Consider the following 25,263-nt stretch of genomic DNA (forward strand, 5'->3'; position numbering starts at 1 on the left):
CCCAAATTTGAATACTAATATTCTCAAAAAAAAATTGCACTCCATTTTTTTTTTAATGAATTTTCTGAACATCTACCGTAGAACGAAGCAGAAAATGACTGTCACTGAGATGTCAAACTAAAATTGAGACAAGTCGCTGATGATGTGTTTAATTCAGCGAAATAACTGAAAAAGCCTGCTAATTATATTCTTACTATGTTTCTACTTTACTGCTAGTGTATAAATTGTCATAGAAATGAATTTCAATGCTTCCAGAAATGGTGAGTGCTTGCTCGTGTCTTGTTCTAATTCATGTGGTTATTCATCTATCAGTAAAGTTGATGACCTTTTCGTGGGTGCATTTCCTCAGTGGGTCAGGCCGGGGGTCTGCGGAAGGCGAAGCGGGTGAGCGACGTGGCGGCGATGGGCGCCCCGGCCCCGCAGCCGCCGGCGTACAGCCCGGCGCCCGGCTTCAGCCCCGCGCCGTCCTACAGCCCGACGTTTGGCGCGCCGCCGCACCAGGAGGGCATTCAGCTCGACGCCGGACAGGACTTCGTCGCGCCACCGCAGCCACCTAGTGAGAATTTGTGCTAGAACTAAAACAACTGGCTAATTTATCTGATTCTTGTCTACAGCTGCAACATGTTGCTTCCATTATAAAATAAAAACGTAAATGAGAAGATTTTAAGTTCATTTCAGAATATGAGTTCTGAGTTGACTTACTTGCAAGGAAAAGCTAGTCCTGGCAACATAGTGTTTAAATTATTGGATGAATTTGCTAATATGCCAATCTTTAATCAACAAATTCATACAATGATTGTATACCTATAATATTGGTGAAGATAGTGACATAGCCATATTTGCCTAAATACAATGGTAATAAAACTTTTCAGATTATGGCTACATGGGAGGATACCCTCAGTCTCCGATGACTGCCATGGCCTCTCCAGGTCAGATCGGCTCCATGCTGCAACAACCTGTTGTGCAGGTATGTACTATCACTTTTAGGTGGCATACTTTTAGTTTAAGTTTAACAAGCCATTTCTGTCAGTAGAAAAAGGCAGCAAAGTTAAAAAAAACCGGGCAAGTGCGAGTCGGACTCGCGCACGAAGGGTTCCATACCATAATGCAAAAAAAAAAAACGAAAAAAAAGCAAAAAAAAAACGGTCACCCACCCAAGTACTGACCACTCCCGACGTTGCTTAACTTTGGTCAAAAATCACGTTTGTTGTATGGGAGCCCCATTTAAATCTTTATTTTATTCTGTTTTTAGTATTTGTTGTTATAGTGGCAACAGAAATACATCATCTGTGAAAATTTCAACTGTCTAGCTATCACGGTTCGTGAGATACAGCCTGGTGACAGACGGACGGACGGACGGACGGACGGACGGACGGACAGCGAAGTCATAGATGGGTGACAGTAATAGGGTCCCGTTTTACCCTTTGGGTACGGAACCCTAAAAATGTAGGGGCAGGGTAATATTTTTCACTACTTGAGGTCTGCCGCTCCATGGGTTAAAGTACTGCAGAATTATCAAAAAAACTTTCTACAAATTAATGTTCCTGTTTTGTTTACTGATATTATTGTTTTATCAAAAAACTGTATAGTCATAGTTATGTATGTAAGCAAATTTTTATATTCTGTGCTCTTCCTGTTCCTTAAAACTGTTTGACTGTGGTGCCATTGAGTATTTCAAATTTAGTTGCATATGTTCTGCCCTGTTTAGTGGAGTCACAGGAATGCAGCCTTTTGTTAAAGTATGACTATGGACACTAAGCATGAAGAATTTCATACATTGACCTGCCATTGACCCATATGATAATGAAAGTACTAATGGCCAACCAAAAATCGCACTTTAATGCTTAGAAATGTTTTCTGGTAGGGCTGACCCATCGCGTGCAGCTTTAGTGGACATAATAAATGTCAATTTTTATTATCAGGACATGGCGCTGCAGTACGGCAACCAACTAGCGGCAGCGGGACGTGAAGCCGTACAGCGTGAAATAGGCCGCTACGTGCCAGTCGCGCGGCTGCGGTACTACTTCGCCGTGGACACGCGCTACGTGCTGCGGAAGCTCATGCTCATACTGTTCCCCTACACGCACAAGGTCTGTAGCACTTGTAGCTGTAACACAGAACGTAGCTAGGCACGTGAACTAGGCCGTTACGTGCCCATAGTAACCAATAGGGGGAAAATCTACCAGTGTCACAAATCCTTACTTGTTATTTCTGAAACCAGTAGCTTTCAGTAAATAAAATTAAAAATATATTACCAAATTGAACCTCACGTGAGAAAGGTAGGATTTCTTAGAAATATCAAAAGAGTAGCATAGTGTTTTTGGAGCCAGAATGTAGAAGAGATCAAAAAAAGGCAAATGCAAAGAGTAATACTAAGTGTTTTATATGATTCGCGTCTGTACCTAACCTCAGTGTTGGTGATGTCCACAAGTGTCCCACATCTACTACTACACATATACACACTAGTCGCTTACTATTTACTTCAATGGTGGTATTATATAAAAGGTAATGTTGCCGACAAGTACCGAGCGCTCGGGGTGAGGGCGCGCGGGGCAGGGACCCCACCAACCAGAGATCCGAATGCGAGTCATACCGAACGGACGTTAATTTACTCATTTATTTTTCTTTTCGCTAATTATCCTAAAATGTACTGTGTAATGTTCTATATAGTTTAAAATAAAAGTATAGTGCATAATTTGATCATTTTTATTGGAAAGAACCACTACAAACTAAGACAAAGTGGTCTTCGAAGCCGGATTTGATGTTCCATACACCAAAGATGGTCAACACACGTAGTACTACAAGACGTGAAATGGAAAGAAAAGAAGAAGAACGTAAACAGGCTTCAATCCAGCAGCCGCAGACACCTGTAAAAGATGAAGAACCAAAGAAACCGATCGACAAGACTATTATTTTAGAAACGGGTAGTCATATAAAATCCGAACATTCCGAACAAAGAAAGATCGCGAAGCCGCTAAGTCATCATTCTCGCAAAACCAGCTACCATGGTTCTAAAAGGTCATCGTCGTCATCTATTGTGGCACAAAGGAAGAAGCTGGAGCTGGAAGCAGCTGAAGCAAAGGCTCGCATACAAATGGACTTGATAGACAAAAAACTACAAGTAGATCTCGCCAACCTTGATGAATACAGTCCATCTGAAGAATCTGAACCGTCAGAACAAGACCATCAGTCGGTTAAAAGTGATGTTGCCAGGTGGGTCGAGCGCAGCCAACTGGAACTGGAGTCACAGCACGTCCCCGAAACTGGAAATAACCCGGGCGCGCTGTGTTCGTCAGCAGCAGTAGTCGCCGGCACCGAGTTGCCAGTTCAGGAGTTAGCCAGCGCACTAAAGGAATTGGCCACCGTATCTGCATCCAACAATAACCAAAACGCAAGACTGCTGAGCCGCATCAGCACCCCGAAGGAACTGCCTTTGTTCTACGGTGAACCAATGGAGTGGTTACAATTCAAACAAGCTTTCGAAGAATCGACCAGAGTGTGTAGTTTCAGCGATATTGAAAATATGTGGCGTTTAAGAAAGTGCCTACGTGGTCCCGCAAAAGAATCTGTAAACGCGCTGCTTATTAGTGGCACATCAACTGAAACTCTAATGTCAACTCTTGAGTTACAATTTGGAAATCCGGAATTAATAATATCGCGTATGTTAATAGAAATTAAAAAACTACACGCTCTGCCACCGGAATACCACAAAGAAATAGTTACGTTTTCCGTGAAGATAAAAAATTACGTCACAGCTGTTCGTGCCTTAGGTCGCGGAGAGTACCTGCAAGAAATGAGCATAGTCGGCATTATCTTATCTAAGCTACCTACGGTGTTGTTACCCAAGTGGAATGACTACAGTTACGCGCTAATTAAAGAAGGAACTAAATCTAAACTTGATATCCTCTCCGAGTTTCTCCACGAGGAAGCTATGAAAGTGTCAACCTGCAGTGCTTCTCTTATGCAAGTGCGATCAGACTATAAACGTAAAAACTATAGTGAAAACAGTGACTATAAACCGCAAACTATTTTAGTGCAAAGTGCGCAAACGAACAATACTGATAAGTGCCGCTTTTGCCGCGTAGGAAATCATAATTTACCAGAATGCAAAAAGTTTAAAAAATCACTACGCAAGGACCGTTGGCAGTATGTGAAGCGATTCGGTTTGTGTTATAAGTGTTTATTATCGCATCGTGATAGACAATCGTGCACGGCCGCGACGTGTGACGTGGAGGGGTGCGGGCAGGCTCACCACCGGCTCCTGCATTACGTATCGGGTCAAAGTTCGCGTTCGACTCCTTATAACGTTGTAGAAGTGTCGGACACTAGTGCTCAAACTGAAACTGTTACGCATATAAACGTTAACCAGCGCGAAGTGCTATTAAAAGTCGTGCCGATATACCTTCATGGACCTAACGGTAAAATTAAAACGACCGGTATGCTTGATGATGGAAGCAGCGTGTCTTTCATAAGCACGGAACTCGCGGAGCGCGCGGGGCTGCGCGGGCGCCGTCAGTGTTTAAATGTGCGCGGCGCTTGGGTCAATTCAGAACTGAAGTGCGAAACACAGCTGATCGATTGCTCGATATCTAATAGTGCCGGGACAATGTTCAACTTAACCGCGCGTAGTACAAACAATCTGGACTTACCTGTACAAAACATAGGACTTGTTAAGTGCGGTAACTACAAGTACCTAGACCGTATAAAAAACTACTTGTGTGCTCAAAATCAGAAACCTGAAATTCTTATTGGACAAGACAACTACCACTTGCATGTACCACTAGAGGTCGTGGAGGGCGGCCAAAATGAACCCTATGCGACTCGTACCCCGCTGGGCTGGTGCGTGCACGGTCCGTGTCAACGTGCAACTGTAATGAAACAAAGGGAAATACATACTTCATTACATCTTAGTCATAACTATGAGCAAGATATTGCAACTGAAAATAATCAAATTCTACGTGAACTGCAAGAAGACATACGTCGATCTTTCTCCATCGATTCAATGGGCATATCTGCTAACCCTCGGCAGAACTCGGAGGACGTACTGGCCCAGGAGCACCTGGAACAAACCTCTGAACTTATCGATGGCCAATGGCAAGTCGGCTTACCTTGGAAGGATCCTCACTGTGTCACCGTCGACTCGTATCCAAATGCATTATCACGACTGAAAGGAGTTGAGCTAAAAATGAAAAGGAGTGAAGAGTATGCACGAAGGTATAAAGGCTTGGCCACATACAGAGCGCGACGCAGCGCCGCGTCCACGCCGCGCGACCGCGGCACATGCTAACAGGTTACCGACGTCAAACAGACTGCGTCCCGCCGGTATCACGCCCCGCTTCTGTCGCGCCCCGCGCCGCGCGGCCCATTGCGTCCGCGCGGCGCGTGCGCAGCGCTGCGCCGAGCGAACGCGGCGGCCCGCCGCGTCGCGCAAGGTCACGTCAGTAGGATCGGACGTAGGCAGCGAGCGGTGCGCCGCGTTCCCGCGCGGCCGCGCCGCGTTCACGCGCGCCTTGAGGGCGTGTTGAGAGCGTGAGGCCGGCGCGATCGGCGCGCGCCCTGTTTGACCAGGCTTCGCGTCGGCATCACGCGGCGCGGACGCGGCGCTGCGTCGCGCTCTGTGTGTGGCCAAGCCTTAAAGAACGCATACAACATTTGTTGGACAATAAATACGCTGAGAAACTGAAGAATCCAGTCACATCTACTAGAACTTGGTACTTACCTACTCATGGCGTGGATAATCCAAATAAGAAGAGCCTCCGTCTGGTTTTTGATGGGTCAGCTAAAACAAAAGGGTTTAGTCTAAATAGCTACCTACATAAAGGTCCCGACCTACTAGTACCGTTAATAGGAATCATGTGGCGATTCCGCGAAAACAAGGTCGCGATCTCTGGCGATATCAAGGATATGTTTCTCAGAGTTAAAATAAAACCCGAAGATCAGCAAGCCCTACGCTTTCTATACCGAGATAAGCCCGAAGATCCTATAGATACCTACCTGATGACGTCACTCATATTCGGAGCCAATTGTGCGCCGTTCATAGCACAATTCATCAAAAATAAAAATGTGCGACGCTTCGAATCTACATATCCGGAGGCGGCTAATGCTATATACACGCAACACTACGTCGACGACTACATCGACAGCTTACCTGATGAAGAAACTGCAATGAAGCTAGTCCGTGACGTCACCTATATACATGCGCAAGGCGATTTTCATATACGCAATTGGAATAGCAACAGTCAAACCGTCATCAACAGCATTCCAAAAGAGACTTTCGGTAACAGTGCAGTAACGTTCAAAGTCGGACAACAGTATGAGGGCGAGCGAACACTTGGATTGTTGTGGAATCCCACTGAAGATACGCTCGGGTTCGATGTATCACTGAAAAAGTTATCTGAAAATATAATCCACGGGAAAGAAAGGCCTACGAAAAGAGACATTTTACGAGTAGTAATGTCGATTTTTGACGTGTATGGATTTTTAGCGCCTTTCACCATAAATGGAAGATTAATTGTTCAATTAACGTGGCATTTAGGCGTTACTTGGGATGAACAAGTACCTGACGTCGTCTACGAAAAATGGCTAAAATGGATAAATCAATTAGAATTGATGCGCAAGATACGTCTACCTAGATATTATCATCATGCCGCTACAAGTGCGAACGAGAGAGTCACAGAGTCTCCAAGTGCGAGCGAGATGGTAACAGCGTCTACAAGAGAGAGCGAGACATCCACAGATACCGCGAGAGCGAGCGGGACGCGGTTAGTACCTGTTATCAGTGCAGCGGGCGGCGATGCGCCTGCACAAAAACAAGATTTAATAACTATGAATAGTTATAAAGATCTACAACTTCATTTATTTTGCGACTCGTCAATGAAAGTTATGTGCGCAGTAGCATACTGGCGCTGGCAAGAAAACAACACAGTTCGCACGGCATTTATAGTCAGTAAATGTCGTATTGCAGGCCTGAAGAAATCGACTGTGCCTCGTTTAGAATTGAATTCGGCAGTTATGGCAGCTCGATTAGCCGAAACAATAATTAAGGAACACAGAATAAAACCAGATCGTCGTATATTTTGGTGTGACGCCACAGTGGTTCTGTACTGGATACGAAACAACGCGCGTACATACAAACCTTACATTGCGAACCGGCTTGGTGAAATAGATGATTTATCACACGCGAGCGAGTGGAGATATGTACCTACGCATCTGAATGTCGCCGATATACCTACCAGGGAATCATACGACCGTTGTGTGTTGCCTACCGAGTGGATCCAGGGACCTGCATTTTTACAAAAAAGTGAGAACGAGTGGCCGCAAAACATTTTGAATGCCGACGTAAACAATGACGAGTTAGAATGTGTTATGACGATGACGTCGTGCAATAAGGAAAACATACCTATACCTGAGCCTACAAGGTTTTCATCGTGGTTACGATTACTCAGGGCTACTTTTATAATGCTAAAGTTTATAAACAAATGTAAACATATGAATGAAGAGGACGGCGCTGTAATGGAGAAGGCTGAAAGGTTACTTATAAAATATTCTCAAGCGCAGACGTTCTCCGAAGAAATCCTGAAACTGAAAAATAGATTATACTTACCTAAAACAAGTAGATTACTTACCTTATCGCCGTACCTCGACGAACACGAAGTCCTACGCCTCGGGGGCCGCATAGACGCCGCTGCTGAAGTCGGACCTGAAATAAAACGACCTTCGATCTTGGACGGACGAGACTACATAGCGAGGCTGCTAGTGAAGCATCACCACGTTCTCGCAGCGCACGGGAACCAGGAAACTGTTGTTAATAACCTGAAACAAAGGCATTGGATATTAAGATTACGACCGACAGTTAAAAATGTTACAAAAAAATGTATGCTATGTAGAATAAGGAAATGTAAACAAGAAATCCCACGAATGGGAGACTTACCGCCTGCCCGCGTTGCTCATCATCAGCGCGCCTTTACCTACACTGGCGTTGACCTCTTCGGGCCTTTAGAAGTTACTGTGGGAAGAGGTAGACAAAAGAGGTACGGAGTTTTGTTTACATGTTTAACTGTGAGGGCAGTGCACATCGAATTAGTAAACTCACTTACCTCAGATTCATTTATAATGGCTCTCAGACGAATGGGAGCACGACGCGGCTGGCCGCAGTACCTATACTCTGATAATGGTACCAATCTTCGAGGAGCTGATGCAGAACTACGAAAGTCAATTCAGGAGTTGGACCAGGAGTACCTTAAGCGTGAGTCATTGAACTATGGGACTAAATGGATATTTATCCCACCCGGAAGTCCACATTGGGGTGGAGCGTGGGAAAGGCAGATCAGAACCGTTAAAGAATGCATGAAGATCGTGCTGAAAGAGAGAGCCCCTCGAGAAGAGACCCTGTGTACATTTTTGGCAGAGGTCGAAAGCATAGTAAACAGCCGGCCACTAACGCACGTCTCCGTAGAACCTGGAAGCACAGAAACTTTAACGCCTAACCATTTTCTGCTTGGATCTTCTTCTATCTTACCCCACCTTGGCGCTTACAATGACTCTGAATATTTCCTGAAAAAGCAGTGGAGAATCGCCCAACGGCTGGCCGACTTATACTGGAGAAGATGGGTGAAAGAAATTCTCCCGGACTTGCTACCACGAAAAAAATGGACACAAGAAGTGAGGCCCTTACAAGTGGGAGACCTCGTCCTAATTGTAGACCCAGATGGACCTCGCTGCGCCTGGCCAAAAGGATTAGTAGAACAGCTGTTGCCAGGCAAAGACGGCCGAGTAAGAGCCGTTAGGATTAAAACCAAGAGTGGTGTACTTACCCGATCGGCTGCACGCGTAGCCCGTATACCAATAGATGGTGAGTGCTGCTAAGCAGCACTGGGGTGGAGGATGTTGCCGACAAGTACCGAGCGCTCGGGGTGAGGGCGCGCGGGGCAGGGACCCCACCAACCAGAGATCCGAATGCGAGTCATACCGAACGGACGTTAATTTACTCATTTATTTTTCTTTTCGCTAATTATCCTAAAATGTACTGTGTAATGTTCTATATAGTTTAAAATAAAAGTATAGTGCATAATTTGATCATTTTTATTGGAAAGAACCACTACAAACTAAGACAGGTAATTATTGTATTATTTTCAGGAGTGGATGGTAAAATACGACCAAGAGAGCCCCGTCCAACCACGCTACGACCTGAACGCACCAGACCTGTACCTGCCGGCCATGGGCTACGTCACCTACGTATTGTTGGCTGGATTCATGCTGGGTGAGTATATATACGTCTTCAGTAGTCTGGTTTGCTAGTATCTGGCTGTCTGCTGATGGATGAGTTATAGTATAGATTCATTTTTAAACTAATCATTACGAGAGGATGTATATCAAAATGAATGTGGTATTCATGAAACGTAGCGACGCCTTGGTAGATTTGACAGTTGTTTATAAATGACTGCTTAAATCAATAGCAATAATTTTATCAGAAACTAAAACCCTGTCTGTATTTTTTCTTGCGATTTTTCCAGTTTAGTGCCTGTAGCCGAAGAAACTTCCTATAAAACCATAAAGTACGCGAAAATTACGTTCCATGGTATAAGTATGAACGAAAATTTATTTTCTCAGGTCTCCAGCACCGCTTCTCCCCCGAACAAATCAGCATGCAGGCGTCCAGCGCGCTCGCCTACATCGTGTTCGAGATGCTCGTCTACACCGTCACCCTGTACATCACGCACACACACACGAACCTGCGGACGCTAGACCTGCTGGCGTACTCCGGGTACAAGTACACGGCCATGATAGCCAGTCTGCTGGCCGCGCTGGTCGCGGGCCGGACGGGGTACTACAGTATGCTGGGGTACTGTAGTATTGCGCTGTCTTACTTCTTGGTGAGTGTCCGAGTGTATGTTGTCCATACTCTGGATAGTTAGTTGTGACCCTCTAACTTCATCAGAAGATATATGCGATTTTTTGTTAATTTCCTAACTTGTTCCAGGTAAAGACGCTCCGCGTGCAGGTGCTGGCGGGCTCGGCGGCGCCCTCGCCGGCGGCGGCGTACGGCTACGGCGCGAACCCCTACGCCGACTCCTACAAGCCCTCCGGCGGCACCAAGCGCCGCGTCTACTTCCTCCTGTTCGTGGCCATCACGCAACCGTTACTCTGCTGGTGGTTGACCTACCATCTAGTACCCGCTGCGACTGTAGCGGCTCCGGTGGCGACGCGATAGCAAACTGACTGAAGAATGGCAATTGTCTGTTAAATGAGGCGTTAAAAAGAAAGAAATCGCCTTGTAGTAGGATATTAATCTGGGCTATGTTCATTTTAGGCGATGTACAAACTGGCATCCAAATCTACCGCGGTGAACGGAGCGATAGATTTAAAAATGCATGCAAGTAAATCACTTCGCTCACCGTGACATATTGTAATGTCAAAACCGCTTTAAATTTGAATTTATGGTACACCTTTCTGTTAAGCTGATCTGATCACACTGGAAACAATGTTTCATCGATATCCTTGTAACAATAACAAACAAAAAATAATGGGAAGTATACCGTTTTTACACATTAACTTTATTTACGTTCAAATTACTTTGTAAGTGATCTGGGCTAAAACAAATTCACCTAATAATTATTTCATCAATTCATGATCATGCCAAAAAATCAAATGATTTCAATATTCTTTGCTTTGCAACCACTCTATGCAACGACACCTGAAAATGCAGATGACAATTTCATTTCTCTACCTTAATTCAATGATTATAAGGTCTATATTACAAGCATAGTTAAACAAATGTCTGGGCAGCTTGTTTTAATAATGATTCGAAGTTGTTGATGTGGTAAGAAATGATACTATTTATCATCTGCCTCATTATAACAGGGTACCCTCATCGATACAGTTGACTGACCATTTGTGAATCTTGTTTCAACAAGATAAGGGCTACAGTCAAACAGTCAAGCGTGCTACAAGCGTTCACAAATAGCAACACTCCTAACTGTACATCGGTGGACCTTATTTATTACAAATGGCATAAGGTCCACCGGTGGGCGATGGTACCAGTATCATTAACATCAGCATTCAGTACTCTTAACTGACCAACATTGAACCTTAAATCTTTGCAATAAGATTCATGAATTATCAGTTAACAGTGTATATGGGTATAATAGCCAATGTTATTTTCCTACTAAAATGACCATTCGAGTTGAGCAGGATAATGTGACTGTCATTACCGTAATGAAACCTGTAATATAAATTAGCAAAGTCGTTAGCACATAGCCGATCTCATTTACGAATTACATTACAAACACGACGAAAGTACCTAAACTTTTCATAGGCGCTTAAGCTGTTTTGAATGTACAGATTTAGTTTTCTCAGAAATGGGCTGTGTCCTAACGACTGCTATTAATTTACTATTAGGTAATTAAACCTTTGTAAATAAACACCGTTCCAACGGATTTGATAACATTTTGTAATTTGAATTGACTTCCTACCTCTAGATTTGTATGAAGGGGAACTATAAAAAAGATTTCCTTTTTTAATTTCAGAGTCATTATATAACAATAATATGACACTGCTAGAGTCACCGACTTGAATATAACAAAGTGAGGTGGTGTCATTATAAACGTCATATTTTCATAGAAATTTGTCATTAATGAATGACATTGTCACACTTTGTCATTGCAAATGCCATGCAGAGTTAGCTTGGTCCGAGCCTACCAGTCGATAAGTCATATTAACTGTAATTTTAGTAAAGGCAACCTTATTTAAAAATCTTAGGAAATATTTAAATACCTATGTGTTGCTTTTTATCTATTGTTTTTAGGTACTTACCTAGATATAGGCATTTTACTTAAATATACTTTTTTTTATTTAAGTGTTTCCATTTTAAACCTTAACTGCATTTAAAATTAGCCAGTTTATTCCCAGTCCATCAATTGGTTTTATGAAAATTCTATGTGTGTACATATTTACAAAAAAATACCAACTGCATTTTGACCGACATTCGGGCTTAACCGCCTATCCCCTATGATTATGATTATAAACGTGTATTTTTACTAATCCTTGCATTATATTAAAAAGCTAGTTTTTTAAAATTGTTGCATTTATTTCATTCCTGTTTATTTTAACCGGTCGTTAAAATAAAACAAAGGTAGATCAAAATCAAAACATCATTTAGTCGAACTATATTTATACCTTTTCCCTTAACAAGGAAAGAGCTAAAGTATGAAGCTCCTGTGTAAACAGAACCATTAATGCAAATTGGTACATAAATAACAATAAAACTATAATGGAATTAAGACGCACGCGTCTATGACCTAATCCAGTAACACAGTCCACCGGCCCGGCCTCGGAGCGGGACGCGCATAGCCGGCGGCCAGCGGAGCGAGCGAGATGGAACAACGCTACACCTTGACCTAGTTTCTAGCTCTTGAATCGACGCCTCCCCACATTAGCGCGTCGTTTTTAAGCACTAGAAAACATTGTTCAATACCCATTATGAGAGATGAGTCGTATCTACGTAATAATTTCATAAACTTTTATTTGTATTCAATACCTAACACAACCTTTTTGTTGTTTTTTTTTCTTCTTTCTAGTTATTAGCCACCAGGTTACAGTATTTAATATTGATGTATTCTGTCGTAAAGTTATGAATAGTAAACAGATCTATCGGCAAATATTCATAATGCCGTCATGTTTTCTAATTACTGTATAATTTATTCGTAAGTCGCGCAAAAAATATTACATTAATGCCTCTGAAGTTAGTAACAAGCTCTGGTTGGCTGTGGAACGACCTTGGCGCATTATGTCAAAATAGTGATGTAATCGATTCTTGCTAGTCGAATACTATCACAATCCATCGACTAACCGTATACGTAAACTCAACTGCTTAATAAAAAACTGTCAAGCCATTTCCGTCAGTAGAAAAAAAAACCGGCCAAGTGCGAGTCGTACCATTATCTATAAAAACGGTCACCCATCCAAGTACTGACCCCGCCCGACGTTGCTTAACTTCGGTCAAAAATCACGTTTGTTGTATGGGAGCCCCACTTAAATCTTTATTTTATTCTGTTTTTAGTATTTTTTGTTATAGCGGCAACAGAAATACATCTTCTGTGAAGATTTCAACTGTCTAGCTGTCACGGTTCGTGAGATACAGCCTGGTGACAGACGGACGGACGGACAGCGGAGTCTTAGTAATAGGGTCCCGTTTTACCCTTTGGGTACGGAACCCTAAAAAGCGGCAAATTAAAGAAAAAAGTAGGTATAAGGGTTATTGTTTCATACTGTGCTTGAAAATATTATAGGAATAAGAAGGCAAATAGCTAATATGAAATTAAATTGCTAAAAAAACGTACCACTTTAATCAACTTATCTTCAAATAAAACATGTCATAATTGACCGAAGCGTAGCGAAGGTCTACGTTTTGACTCGGGCATTTTGCTTTCGTATGTCCGTCCGGATGTTCTCCTCTACAGGTCACAATTCTCAACCGATTCTCGTGAAATTTTGTGACCAGATTCTATGATTAAATAAATTTTTTATGTCAATCCAGTTTTTGGAAATTTTAAAAAATGGCGGAGTCGTGATACATCGCGCCTAAACAAATAGTCGTATTGATATCATAAGAGTTTTTTCTTTTTGAGATATGTTTATAGATTAAATGGCCAAAAATTCAGAAAATTTATTTCGCTGGTTTCGAAGGTATTGAGATATTTAACTTTAACTAATTTTAACTTGAGAATGAGTAGCTAAATTTCGTCAGCTTATCTAAGAACTATTTGGCTCCGTTTGTAAACGTTCGCTTTTTTTGTTTGCACAGAGAGTCTGGGTTTGATCCCCAGTATTTGTATGTGGGATATAACTTTTTTTATTTTTTTTACACTTACATTTCGTATTGTTTTTTTTTTAATTTACTATATTTCAAGCTCTTAGCACCATATAATTTAAAGCTCTGCTCGCGAGGTCTACAGCTCACAGAGCCACTAGTATTTAATTATGTTCATATTCAGAAAAGTGAAAATAAAAATCTCTACTGAAAGTGCAAAACCAAATCCAAACATTATTTATTAAATGTAAACTGGCAAACTCATTTCGTCAGTAACAGTAAAACCAAAAAATAATACTCATCTCTTTTTTTGGGGTGATAATACGAGTGTAAGAAAAAGACAGTTTGATTATCTCTGCGTCAGCTCCAGTGACAAGGGACTCTTGCTAAACTGTAGTTTAGAATTCTTATTTGATTGTTTATAACACTGAATTACGATGCCATGTACGCAGGTAGCTGTAAATTTTATATTTTCATACTGAACAGTATATTAATGTCTAATAAGATTCAGATTAGGTAGATTTAATTGTATGTTTCACTTCACTAGTCTTATCAGCTGGTGGCTGTCAAACTACAATGCTGGCAACACTAGCAAGTGACACCCGCGGCTAGCTTCAGGTTGGCCTAGAGGCCCAGGCAGCGCCACACAACAGTGGCAGTATCGACAAACGTTCACACAACGTTTAGACGTAACAACTCTGTGTCACTTCATTTCTTATTTTAGTAACTAGATCATTTCAAACTTAAATTTTCCCCGTTTTAGTTGTTTAAGTGTTAAGTGTATTTTATGATGTTTTAATAACACGAAGTGCGGCACCCATACATGCAATATTAGGCAATTACGTAATGGGAATTATTATGCTAGAGAAGTTTAAAGTTTTACCCTGAAATTCAACATGGCCGCTGACACAGGAATGGATACTTGCTCCAGTCCGGAGATCACGGACTCCAGAAAGCGCCCGCTGGACGGGGACTCTGAGAATGGCGACGTCAAGAGGTCGCACTTCAGCTCCGGTGAGTGGCGCCTTCCTGTACTCACTATACCTGCCTACCTACTACTACTAGAACATAGGTATGTTGTTTTTACTTCAATGCGTAAACTTCGAGTGACTAGGGCTTAACATTGACCTGGCGAACTTGCGGCTCTGCAGCGCCAACCCACTCTGACTAGATTCTTATCAGAATTAATTGCTGCTATCAGTTCGACCTCTTTAATTGCGCCGTGTCGACTCTCGGCTCCGAAATCATTTCGACTGTTTTGATTGATAAGAAACGAGGTTGATCCGTGTTTGTGCACTTTAAATTTAGCGTTTGAAGTTTCGCAGTAGGCTGTCTGAGCCGTCAACACCGAAACTAGTTTTATAGCATTAACACGAAGCATTAATCCCTATGTTGATAAGGCTAGCGCAGAGCGGTTTACTTAATTTATCAAAGCAATTCGACATTGGTCGATAAGAACTTGACGTATTGTGCAATCTTGTGATACTGTAGTAGTAATTTATAATGTATGCAATGTTAAAAGAGAGTCGTTGTTTTTTAGTGCAAGACCTGGTGACGGCCTTGCCTCTGGCCAACGGCCATGGAAATATTACGTCTCATTTCGGTGAGTCGTCAGTCTACATCTCTCGCTCCTCATTGGCTTTGTGGTTGTTGTGGCGCATGCTGCGGGCGCTGCTCCGCTCACCGCTCCTCCGGCTCACAGCCCGCTCACCCCATCACACTCTGCCAACACATTCACTCAAGACTCATTCCATTAGGTTAATACCTACTGCTAGATCATATTTATTTATGCAACTATTATCACTTCCTGTAAGTCCTTTTATGAATAAGAATGAGATAACACAGTAGTGACAATGTCAACACAAGGCAAGTGTCATGGGGCGGGCGGGACTTAAACTGTGTGAGGAGGGTGCAGCCCTGCTCTCGCTGGTGTCCCGCCATGTTGCAGCTCACGCGTCTATCATGGCTTAGTCGCCGCATCGTTGGTGTGATCACGCAGTGTACAGTTTTCGACCATTATTATTTGGTTACTCGCAATCTATTTATTCTTCTTGAAATTTTTTATTTCACATCTAAGCTTTTAAATCGCTTTATTTATTTGAGAGTCATACATCTTCTGAACTAACAAACAATTCAAACTTAACATTTATTTGCATTATCATTATTCAGTAACGTCACCTCAGTAAGTATTTGGCCATCTGTTTATTTTGGTAGTCCAGTTGTCAGCGAACACAGCATGTAGGAGCATAGATTGGCACATTATCCATTAATTTATAAATTATAATACTAATGTAATTCAATGTATAAATGAAAATTGTTATTATGTTTAAATTGTTGCTGTTTAATGTTGATATGTAATCAAAATTGTAAGCAAAAAATCTAGCTAACTAAGTTGTGTGAAGGTCTCGCTCGTGATGGCTGGCAAGGTCATTGCCGGCTGTGCACTGCAGACGTGTGCGCTGATAAGACACCTATTGTTTGTGGCGTAAGGTTGTGTTTAGTTTGCGTGGTGGTCGCCTGTGTTGAAGGTTTCGTAGGAGTCGGTGCAAGGTGTATGGTCGTGGGCTTGCGTCATGAGCGCATAGCTCCGGCGTGCCTCACTGATGGGTGGCACAGTTGCGCTAGGACTTGCTAATAACTTTTTTTTTACATACTAACTAGGTTTAGAAAACTTGTTTTTTGATTAACCATTAAAAATGCTCACTTCCTTGGTTGTTGTCGTCGTCGAATGTAACTTACCCACGTTTCTCTCCAAGATAGGCAAGCCACTATTTGTAAAAAATGTCGTCATGTTTTGCTTTCTTCGGAAGTTCCGTATCGCCAGTCGCCTCATTATACGAAATTTCCTTTAATCAATCGTACTGCCTAATATTTGCCTATATAAAAGGCTGAAACTACACAAACTTTCATTTGCTGACGTGTTTTATGGTCAAGACAAGGGACAAGGAAATCTAGGCTGCAATCCTAATAAATTCATAGAAACTTTGTACATCTTATGACAAAAGGATTAAGAAATTACCTAAGACTGTTCTTTATATCGATCTTTTAAGGGCACAGATCCCCATTAGGGGTCTTAGCGTTGCGAAGCTTAGCCCGCGGAGACACTTATCTGAGTTCCGTGAGCCGTGACATCATGGCGGGCGCGGTAATCCACGAGTGATAGATTTGCCCAAATGTCAAGGGAACTTCGCGGGAAATCAATGAATCAATGTCGAGTGTCGTTGGCTTCTTGATTACATCAAGTTTAAGAAACTTATGTACCTAATCAATAGCGACATTTGGCTGACGAAATGTAGACCGCCTATAAAGGCCTCCTCCTCCTTCTAATAGACTTTTAGAGGACTGAAGTTTTCAATCCAATTTTTTTGTGTTTTTTAAAGTTTACCCCCGAATGGTCCCATGTAAGCTGGTTACCCCCTTATAATTTTGTAGTTACCTGCACCATTTCAGCAATTCTTAGCGTTATCTGATCACGGAAAAATCGCTACAAATACACCGTACCGCCGTTAACATAGAGTAAAACATGAGTAAAAGAAAAATATCAATAGCGCTGACCATGTAATATTGGTCTACAAATATCGTAGGTAAATGACTAACACGCCCCTCGTCGGGACGACCGTCGCCGCGGCTCGTTATTAATTGCAGTTTGTATGTATCAGATGGTCGTTATCGTCAATTTATGATGCCTGCATTAGCCATGCATGTAAACACGACTCTGGTTGACATTGATGCTAGTTGTGCAATCGTTTGGCTATTTGTTAGGAACCATCCGGAACAACATTGTGAATACCTGTGTTTATTTATTTATATTCTATGAGGATATCGGTTTGTTATTCGTCTTGGATCTGGCTGACTTAGGTTTTTTCACGATGTATAAACACTAACACTTGTCGCACTTTCGACTATGTTATTGGGTTTGTATTGAATCTGCGAATGTCTTTAGCTATTGGTTCAAAGGTTCTTCGATAAAGATAAAAGTTATAAATTATTATACCATCAGTCAAGCCGTGTCGATTTATACAAATATGTTAAAAAGCTGACCCCGTGCTCTTGGTGGTTTAGAAAACCTGAAGTTAAGTATTTATGGGCATATTTTATGTTGAGAAGCTCTGTGCTTCCTACAGTTCCTATATACAGTCTTCGTCTATGTAAGTAGCGGATAGAACAACGCGCCATAACTATCCGCCGGCATCTCATAATACAAATTTTATAAAGATGTATCTCTACATTTTGCGTTAAAAGTTGGTATCTGCTATACTCTTATTGATTTACTTATAGATACATAATAATTATCTCTTTTTGTAAAGCTATTGGAGAATGGTACCTATTTTTGAGGCGCAGTCTCATACCTACGCTACTACTGCAGCTGATTACGTAACTGTTAGCGTCATAGTGTGTTGTTTCCATTTGCTTGCAAACTAAGAAAAGAAGGAGAAAAAACCCCGGCACTGATGTAAATCAAGTGAAGTTCCCTTGCGAATTCTCAATTCCGCGGCTAGAAGCATAAAACTGAGGTTTGGCGCAATGAAATGCAAAGTGGTAAATAAAGTGCCCCTCGTACGTGGCCGCCCGCAATGCAGCGCTCAAGAGAGAACGTGAGGCGGCGTTCTGTTTTTTTATAAAACCTTTATTATGAGGTTCCATTGTCGATTATCCTCATCCTAAATTGAACTTGACTTAATAATATGCATTTCTTACCTACGTGTAATATACTGTAGTTAGATTATTTTGTGAATGTGTGTTCTGTGGCCATCAAATAGGATAGGTAGTAGTGGTACTAGTAGTATTAGTAGTAATCACTTTATTGTACACAAGTTACACAATACAGGTGCACGTAAAATTTACAGAAATTCAGACACAAAGGCGAACTTATCCCTATAACTTATAAGGGATCTCTTCCAGCTTACAGTCAGCTTATAGGGACCTACAGTCAAGGAATTCTATTTAATGTAACATTTTTACTTTGTCACAATGAGTAGCAATATGAACGCCGCTATTAGGGGTCTCATTTCTAGAGATAACACTCTACTCGCGCTCAAGGAAAGCAATCGCTCGTCGCTTATTATCGTAGGCGGTGGGGCTGCTAAGGCCCATGACGATTTCCGCAAACACCTTCCGAGTGTTGGAAACTGGAGCTGAAGTAATTCGCAGCGCCGGACGCGAAACGAAATCGTAGCAAAACGGCGCGCACCGGATGGGCTGAAAGCGCCACGGAGCTCTGAAAAGCGCCACGGGCCTCTGAAAAGGCAGCGTTTAGGGTCTCCACCTTACAAGAAAGTCGTAAATTTTAACAAGTCCGAGACGTCGTTAAGTCCTTCTTGCTTGGAAAGACAGAAATAGGGCAAGCAATCATCTAGAGGCCGTACTTTCGCTCGACGTTTAAGATTTTACGAGAAATAGTTTACACTGCGATCGACGAGAGTAAAAGCCACGTAAAAGCGGTGTTCTACCTTGTAACAATATTTATACGCGATCTTGTGTCCGAGGAGTAAGTTTAGATTTGTTGACACAGTTGTCAAAGATAAAATTTGCCAAAGACAAGCTACATAATGGGTGCTTCTGAAGAGGGCTGGGGAGGTGGAATAGTGCCAACGGGGCGCGCGTGTCTCGTTCAATCGGTGTGCATATGCATAGAACATAGAATGACGTTAATTTAAAAAATGTTGTTACATCGTATTATTTATGTACTGTTTCTTGGCTACGATTCGGGATGTTAGAGAAATTGTTGTGTCGTAAAACGTTTGATGGTCGCGCAGTAATAGTGCGTAGATGTAGGTGCGGCATGTTCTGTTCAGATTAATCAGAAACTATGTGACGTAAGTATCAATTGCTTTCGCAGATCTTTCGTCTATATTCGCCGCACCCTACTTCGCTGGCAAAGTTAAAGATATATTGACCTTAGTAATAGTGCAATAAGCCTAATATGGCCAAAATTGTAAATAGACCTTAAATAGGTAGAAACCTAAAATCGCCAGACGGAATAACCCTTTTTCATGGTCATTAACGGGCAAAAAAGTACTATTAGAAGTATTAGAACAAATTAAATTATTTTCAAGAAATATCTTTTTCTTAAATTATTTATTTACATACAATATATATACAGTGGTACTACTAAACTAAATTAATAGCTAGCTTAAATCTAAAATAGGCCCTTGAGGCATTGTACCAAGGATGCTGGCGGCATTTCCTCGCTGTATCGCAATGCTGATACGTTGTGCGAGGTAGCCGCCAGCTCTTCGGTCACCAGTTACGTCAACCAGACGCTTCGCGATTTCTGCGAACAACTTATGCGCGCTGGGACCCCATGGACCTAGAGTTTCAACTCCAAATGGTACAAAATGGTACTCTCTACCGAGGCTCTTATATTTGTTACGTTTTAGACATATATGACATTTATTTCAGTAATCAAAAATGTGGGGCGTAATAAGAGGTTACGATTAGCGAAATAAATATAATATTATTACTTATTACTTCAGTTTTCGTTTAATACAATAACTCTATACTGTCAATGAAACGGCCGGGATAAAATGTATTAAATACACTTGATATAATTACTTTAAATCGTACAATTTAAATACTTGCTCAACAGTTCGCCTGTTGGTTGTTTATTCAGCTTGATAAACTGTTCGTTGAACACCTATTAAATGTACATGCATTACCAACTGAAATGTTTTGATTATGTACTACGTTACAGGTGGTTACAGACAAATTCAAGTCGTTTAATTCATTGTACACACGTCTTTTTAGAGTCTTCAGATTTTGTTGTCAGTATTTGACTACTAAAGACTACCTCTATATAAGACTTAATAGAGTCTGTGCGGAAAGAGAAGAGTCGTGGAATGTATGGGGCACAATACATTCAACGACTCTTCTCTTTCCGAACAGACTCTAACTTTTGTGTCACTATTCTCTAGTGGCTTAAAATCATCAGATATTTTTATGGATCATGATCGTTAACATAAATTTATACAACGAGACATTATCATCAGCTCAAAGGCGCGTATAGATAGAATCAGCAATGCGAATTTTATCCGTTACTAGTGACCCGCCCCGGCTTCGCACGGGTTACACAAAACCTTAAATTAATAATTTGAAATTATACACCTAGACCTTCCTCAAGAATTAGTCTATTGATGAAAACCGCATGATAATGCGTTCAGTAGTTTTTGAGTTTATCGCGAACATACATACACGCAAACAGAGAGACGCGGCGGGGGACTTTGTTTTATAAGGTGTAGTGATGTATTAGAATAGAGTCGAACCAAGCTAACTCTTTACATACTTTGCAGTGACAGATTTTGGTAGTACTGTACCATAAACATCAAAATTTGACGTTTAGGTATATGGCACTCCACACTTTGTCATATCAATGTGGGTGCACACTCGCACTTGCTAAGGAAGCATAGCTTAGTTAGACGGTCTCTACCGCTCAATACTAACCAATACCAAATGGCGACTGCCATAATCATATCTCATTCATGCTTGTTCTATTGAAAGGGATGCCATTATAACTTGAGTCGCCACTTGGTACACTTGGACCACTATAAATGCATTCCGGGTAACCGCTCGCGCCCGACCCCACTGAGGGCCTACCGCAAACACCGAAGTTCGCAAATTTGCGGGCGTCTTTCTCTTTTACTCCAATTAATTAATTAGAGTGACAGAGAAAGATATCCGCAATTTGCGAACTTCGGTGTTTGCGGTAGGCCCTCTGTTCTGTTATCATTATCGCTCCGGATCTACAATTGGGTCTGCGATAGCGAGTGTAAATTGCCTTATAATTCGCGATAGTTGCTCCTTGCTGATAACGTATCAGCCACGAGAGCTCCGCCTCGAGCCACGGCCTTATCAGCTGTGTATTGGTTATTTATACATTTGTTAGACGTTTTTATTTTGACATTGTCCACAGTCCACACTAATATCTGACAATTCGTGAATCCTATTGCAAAGATATACGGTCTACCGGGTCAGTCGGTTGAGAGTTGCTGTTAGCATTTGTTTTTTTTACGTATTTGGTTAAAATATATACCTACTTAATTTCTTCATGTCAAACATTTTAATGTAAATCTAGCAAATCTAGCTCGAAATCCAACTAAGTCGATTTATTTCCGGAAATATGCAATAAATAAAAAAATAATACAAAAATATATATATTATAGGACATGTCTTACACAAATTGACTAAGCCCCACGGTAAGCTAAAGAAGGCTTGTGTTGTGGGTACTCAGACAACGATATATATAATATATAAATACTTAAATACATAGAAAACAACCATGACTCAGGAACAAATATCTGTATCATCATACAAATAAATGCCCTTACCAGGATTCGAACCCGGGACCATCGGCTTCATAGGCAGGGTCACTACCCACTAGGCCAGACCGGTCGTCAAAAAGCAATGGTAGTTTAACAGTACCATCGCCCACACTGTTAACTGTCCATCGGTAAACGTTATTACAAAAGGCGTAAGATCCACCGATGGACAGTTAACAGTGTTGCTGTTTGTACTTTATTTATATGCAAAGGAAAAAAACAGCCCTCCCAACGTTAATAAACACTGAAAGGAAACTTTATTAAGTAAACAACAAAAGGCAATCACCAATTTAACCAGCAATATGATTGGAACGAAAAGAAATAAAGGATTCAATCGGGGTTCGTTTCATTAGCCTTGTTTGAGCACAGGTGTCCGCTCGGGGACTTCAATAATTCAGGCCTTTAGCTATGAGGGCCCGTTGAAGAATATCGGGCTTGCGATGAAAACTGAGGGTCCATCGCGAACTACATCATTCATTTGTTTCTGTATTTGCCTGTCGCTTGAATATGGAAGAGCGATAGAGAGGCAGATAACGAAATTTCGATTTTCGATATGTGGGAACATACGATTTTGTGACTATGTTGGTGCAAGTGTAATTAGTTTTAGTTTTGAATTTATGGTAGAGGATTTGCAATTGTCCAAGTACTCGAGAACTTGAGAGGTTAAGTTAAATTTCCGTTGTGCAAACTTTCTTAATATTTAATAGAAAACAACATAGAAAGTCGGTGTAACAAATTTCCATTCCATCTTCGCGTTTTAGTAAAAATGTGAGAGGTTTAGCACTCTTACCAAAAATGGTATCAAGTAGCTGAGATACATATTTTTAACAACGTGAATGCACCCATTTTACACGACTGCACTAATGAGTTCCCTGTTATAGCCACCTAATTAATTACCATGAAATGTGCACCTCTTACTAGATTCAGTAGCTTTAAAATTCAAAGCATTTGTAGGAAAAATACTAAAATCAAACATCGGTTTACTAAACAACACATTGCGCTACCACCAATTATAATTACGTGAAAACACGTAATGCTTACACTATTATCTAACGAACAAAAAGATTCACCTAATAGCCTACCATTGAAACTTGTACCGAAATCTAGTTGGCTTAGAGTCTAAAAAGGGGGACCAAGGTTAAGTAAAAGTTGTGTGTTTATAACTTAGAGCATTTTGTAACTGGAGACGCCTTGGCTGTCATTTTCTGTACACAACAGTCTGCCGATTTTGCAAGGTTTTCGGCAGATGGGTAAGCTCTTAAAAGAGACTCCGGTTATTAAATGCTCAAAGGTTTATGAGTATAATCGATGCGCATTTGTAGCGGAATTGTCACAACAACAACAAGCTGCGCGCGCACGAATGGCGAATAGCAACTTTCCAATTTTTCCATGGCACCTACTAATAACTGAAATCGGTGGATTTATTTTATTGCCCTTGCAATAAACTTTACGCATTGCCAGTGTGGGCGGTATTAAGTCTGGCAATTTTCACTTTTTTTTTGGCAAATACCAATAGTCACCAACAACTGTTAAACTGTAGTGGCTATTTGGCTATACTTTCTAGATATTTTTTATACAATGAGCATTTGTTTTCATTGCCTTTTGAGCAACGACGACTCTAAACTTAGTTTGCCTCCCGCCTGCATTTATTTGATGTATTTGGGAGGGTGTCTGCGTCTTAGGGCTGGTACAGTCCGTCTGTATCGGCCCTTAGCACATTCATTGCCACTAAGTGTTACGGGTTACGCTCGTAGCGCGTAGCCACGTCTTTGCCGTATGTAGCGCGTAGTCGCTACGAACAGTGTACCCGACAGTCGAGTTCTTGGCCCTGAATGTGTTAGGGTACAAAAGGAATGTATGCAATGGGCACTAATATTCGTGATGCGTGTCTCCCGGAGTGCCGCAGTTTAAAACAGTTTTGAGTCAACTACCTACACTTTCACATTTTGGAATTAAGCTCGTAATTAATAGCGTGTATCGGACCATGGGTGTTGCGACACACATCCGACGTAAATAAATCTTCCGCGGCGTAAACGCGCGATTAAGTCCCGTTTAGTAAAAATAACTAGCTGCTTTCTGCAATATCTTAGCTGGTGTACTTTTTCTGCCAAATGGTGAATTCCTGCACAGATTACGTTTAAGACCCGATCCTGCAACTGTCATTAGCCAGTTACATCGGTGTAGTCGATTAATGCTCTATAAACTCTACTCTGGTTAGTATGCAAAATCTTTCCTCTGGGTTCAATTCACTGATGAAAGATTCACTTTACCCATAGTTTAAGATGTCTCTACGGTGTTTTGCATACTACTTCTCTGGGTTATAATTTCCAAGCCAAAAAACAGGTTTTCATAAAATTATAATGAATTCAAATGCTTAAAACAATCGGATTATTCAAATTTTCAAACTCAACAACAACCACATTTGGTACACGAGGGAAGCCGTTCCATCGTTTACCAATATTCGATCCATAAAATCAAACAAAACACACATTGTTATTGTGTGGAGAGCTTTCGCCCGCGGCTTTATCATTTCTGCTTTCCCGTTCCTTTTGGCCTTCCGCCGGATATTGCGGAGGCTCCGTCCCCGCCGTATTCGCTTCACTCCACTTTTACGATGTAATCGTTTGAGAGCCTTTAGGCCTATCGAGATATTACTCCCAGCCTCTAATTCCCTAGATTCCAAACTTATAATCGTAATTAGTAACTTTATAAGATCAAGACAATTTTCTTCAATTAATTTACAGGCTTGATACAGTTCTTTGGTTACAATCTTAGATATATTAGCATAAACAAACGTTCTTTCCATAGTGAACTCGACATTCTTATATTCCGTCGTAAAAGTTAATCGCCGCAACAAATCAAATAAGTACTCTGCACGGGGAATGTTTCGGATGCCAGTCGCGTCGTGTGGGACGGTGGGTCAGCATACTTTCGTTTTTTAGCTACGTCATGATGTCAGCTTGCAGTACTGTTCTTACGTAAGCTCAGCGCATTGCTGCTTTTTGATTAGGTTTAGAGAGACAACAGGGGATCCGCCTGTCTAGGAAGTCTTCAAACATACTTACAGACAGCGGAATTTGTCGCAGACTATCCAGACGCAATGACATGTCTTTTTCGTTGTCTTTTTGCCAGGCTGCGTAC

At 41.5% G+C, this 25,263-nt stretch overlaps 2 protein-coding genes and 1 long non-coding RNA gene across 9 annotated transcripts in view; all 3 read left to right on the top strand.

Moving 5' to 3' along the window:
- LOC134799385 (uncharacterized) overlaps positions 1-25,263 on the top strand; it is a 170,037-nt gene that overhangs the window by 35,549 nt on the left and 109,225 nt on the right. The window lies entirely within an intron of this gene.
- LOC134799279 (protein YIF1B) lies at positions 106-12,074 on the top strand. The gene is made up of 7 exons (XM_063771657.1): positions 106-260; positions 350-556; positions 873-967; positions 1,923-2,090; positions 9,136-9,259; positions 9,610-9,872; positions 9,980-12,074. Exons 1-7 carry the CDS (start codon positions 236-238, stop codon positions 10,208-10,210), a joined length of 1,113 nt encoding a protein of 370 aa, XP_063627727.1. The 5' UTR covers positions 106-235; the 3' UTR covers positions 10,211-12,074.
- The window catches only part of LOC134799334 (RNA-binding protein Pasilla), a 104,149-nt gene continuing 93,316 nt past the window's right edge, over positions 14,431-25,263 (top strand). For 2 of the 7 annotated variants that reach the window (XM_063771732.1, XM_063771733.1), the window contains exons 1-2: positions 14,432-14,821; positions 15,348-15,410. In XM_063771732.1, coding sequence (XP_063627802.1) covers positions 14,704-14,821; positions 15,348-15,410 — 181 coding nt within the window. In that variant the 5' untranslated portion in view covers positions 14,432-14,703. Of the gene's footprint in view, positions 14,822-15,347; positions 15,411-25,263 lie in introns of all 7 variants that reach the window. The other 5 variants (XM_063771736.1, XM_063771738.1, XM_063771734.1 and 2 more) reach the window with 4 other exon arrangements.

Source organism: Cydia splendana, chromosome 18 (genome assembly GCF_910591565.1).
Source record: "Cydia splendana chromosome 18, ilCydSple1.2, whole genome shotgun sequence".
NCBI lineage: Eukaryota > Metazoa > Arthropoda > Insecta > Lepidoptera > Tortricidae > Cydia > Cydia splendana.

Coding starts and splice junctions, on each gene's coding strand:
- LOC134799279 (XM_063771657.1), top strand. CDS start 236: ATGAATTTCAATGCTTCCAGAAATG. Junction 557..872: donor CGCGCCACCGCAGCCACCTA/GTGAGAATTTGT, acceptor AAAACTTTTCAG/ATTATGGCTACATGGGAGGA. Junction 2,091..9,135: donor TGTTCCCCTACACGCACAAG/GTCTGTAGCACT, acceptor TATTATTTTCAG/GAGTGGATGGTAAAATACGA.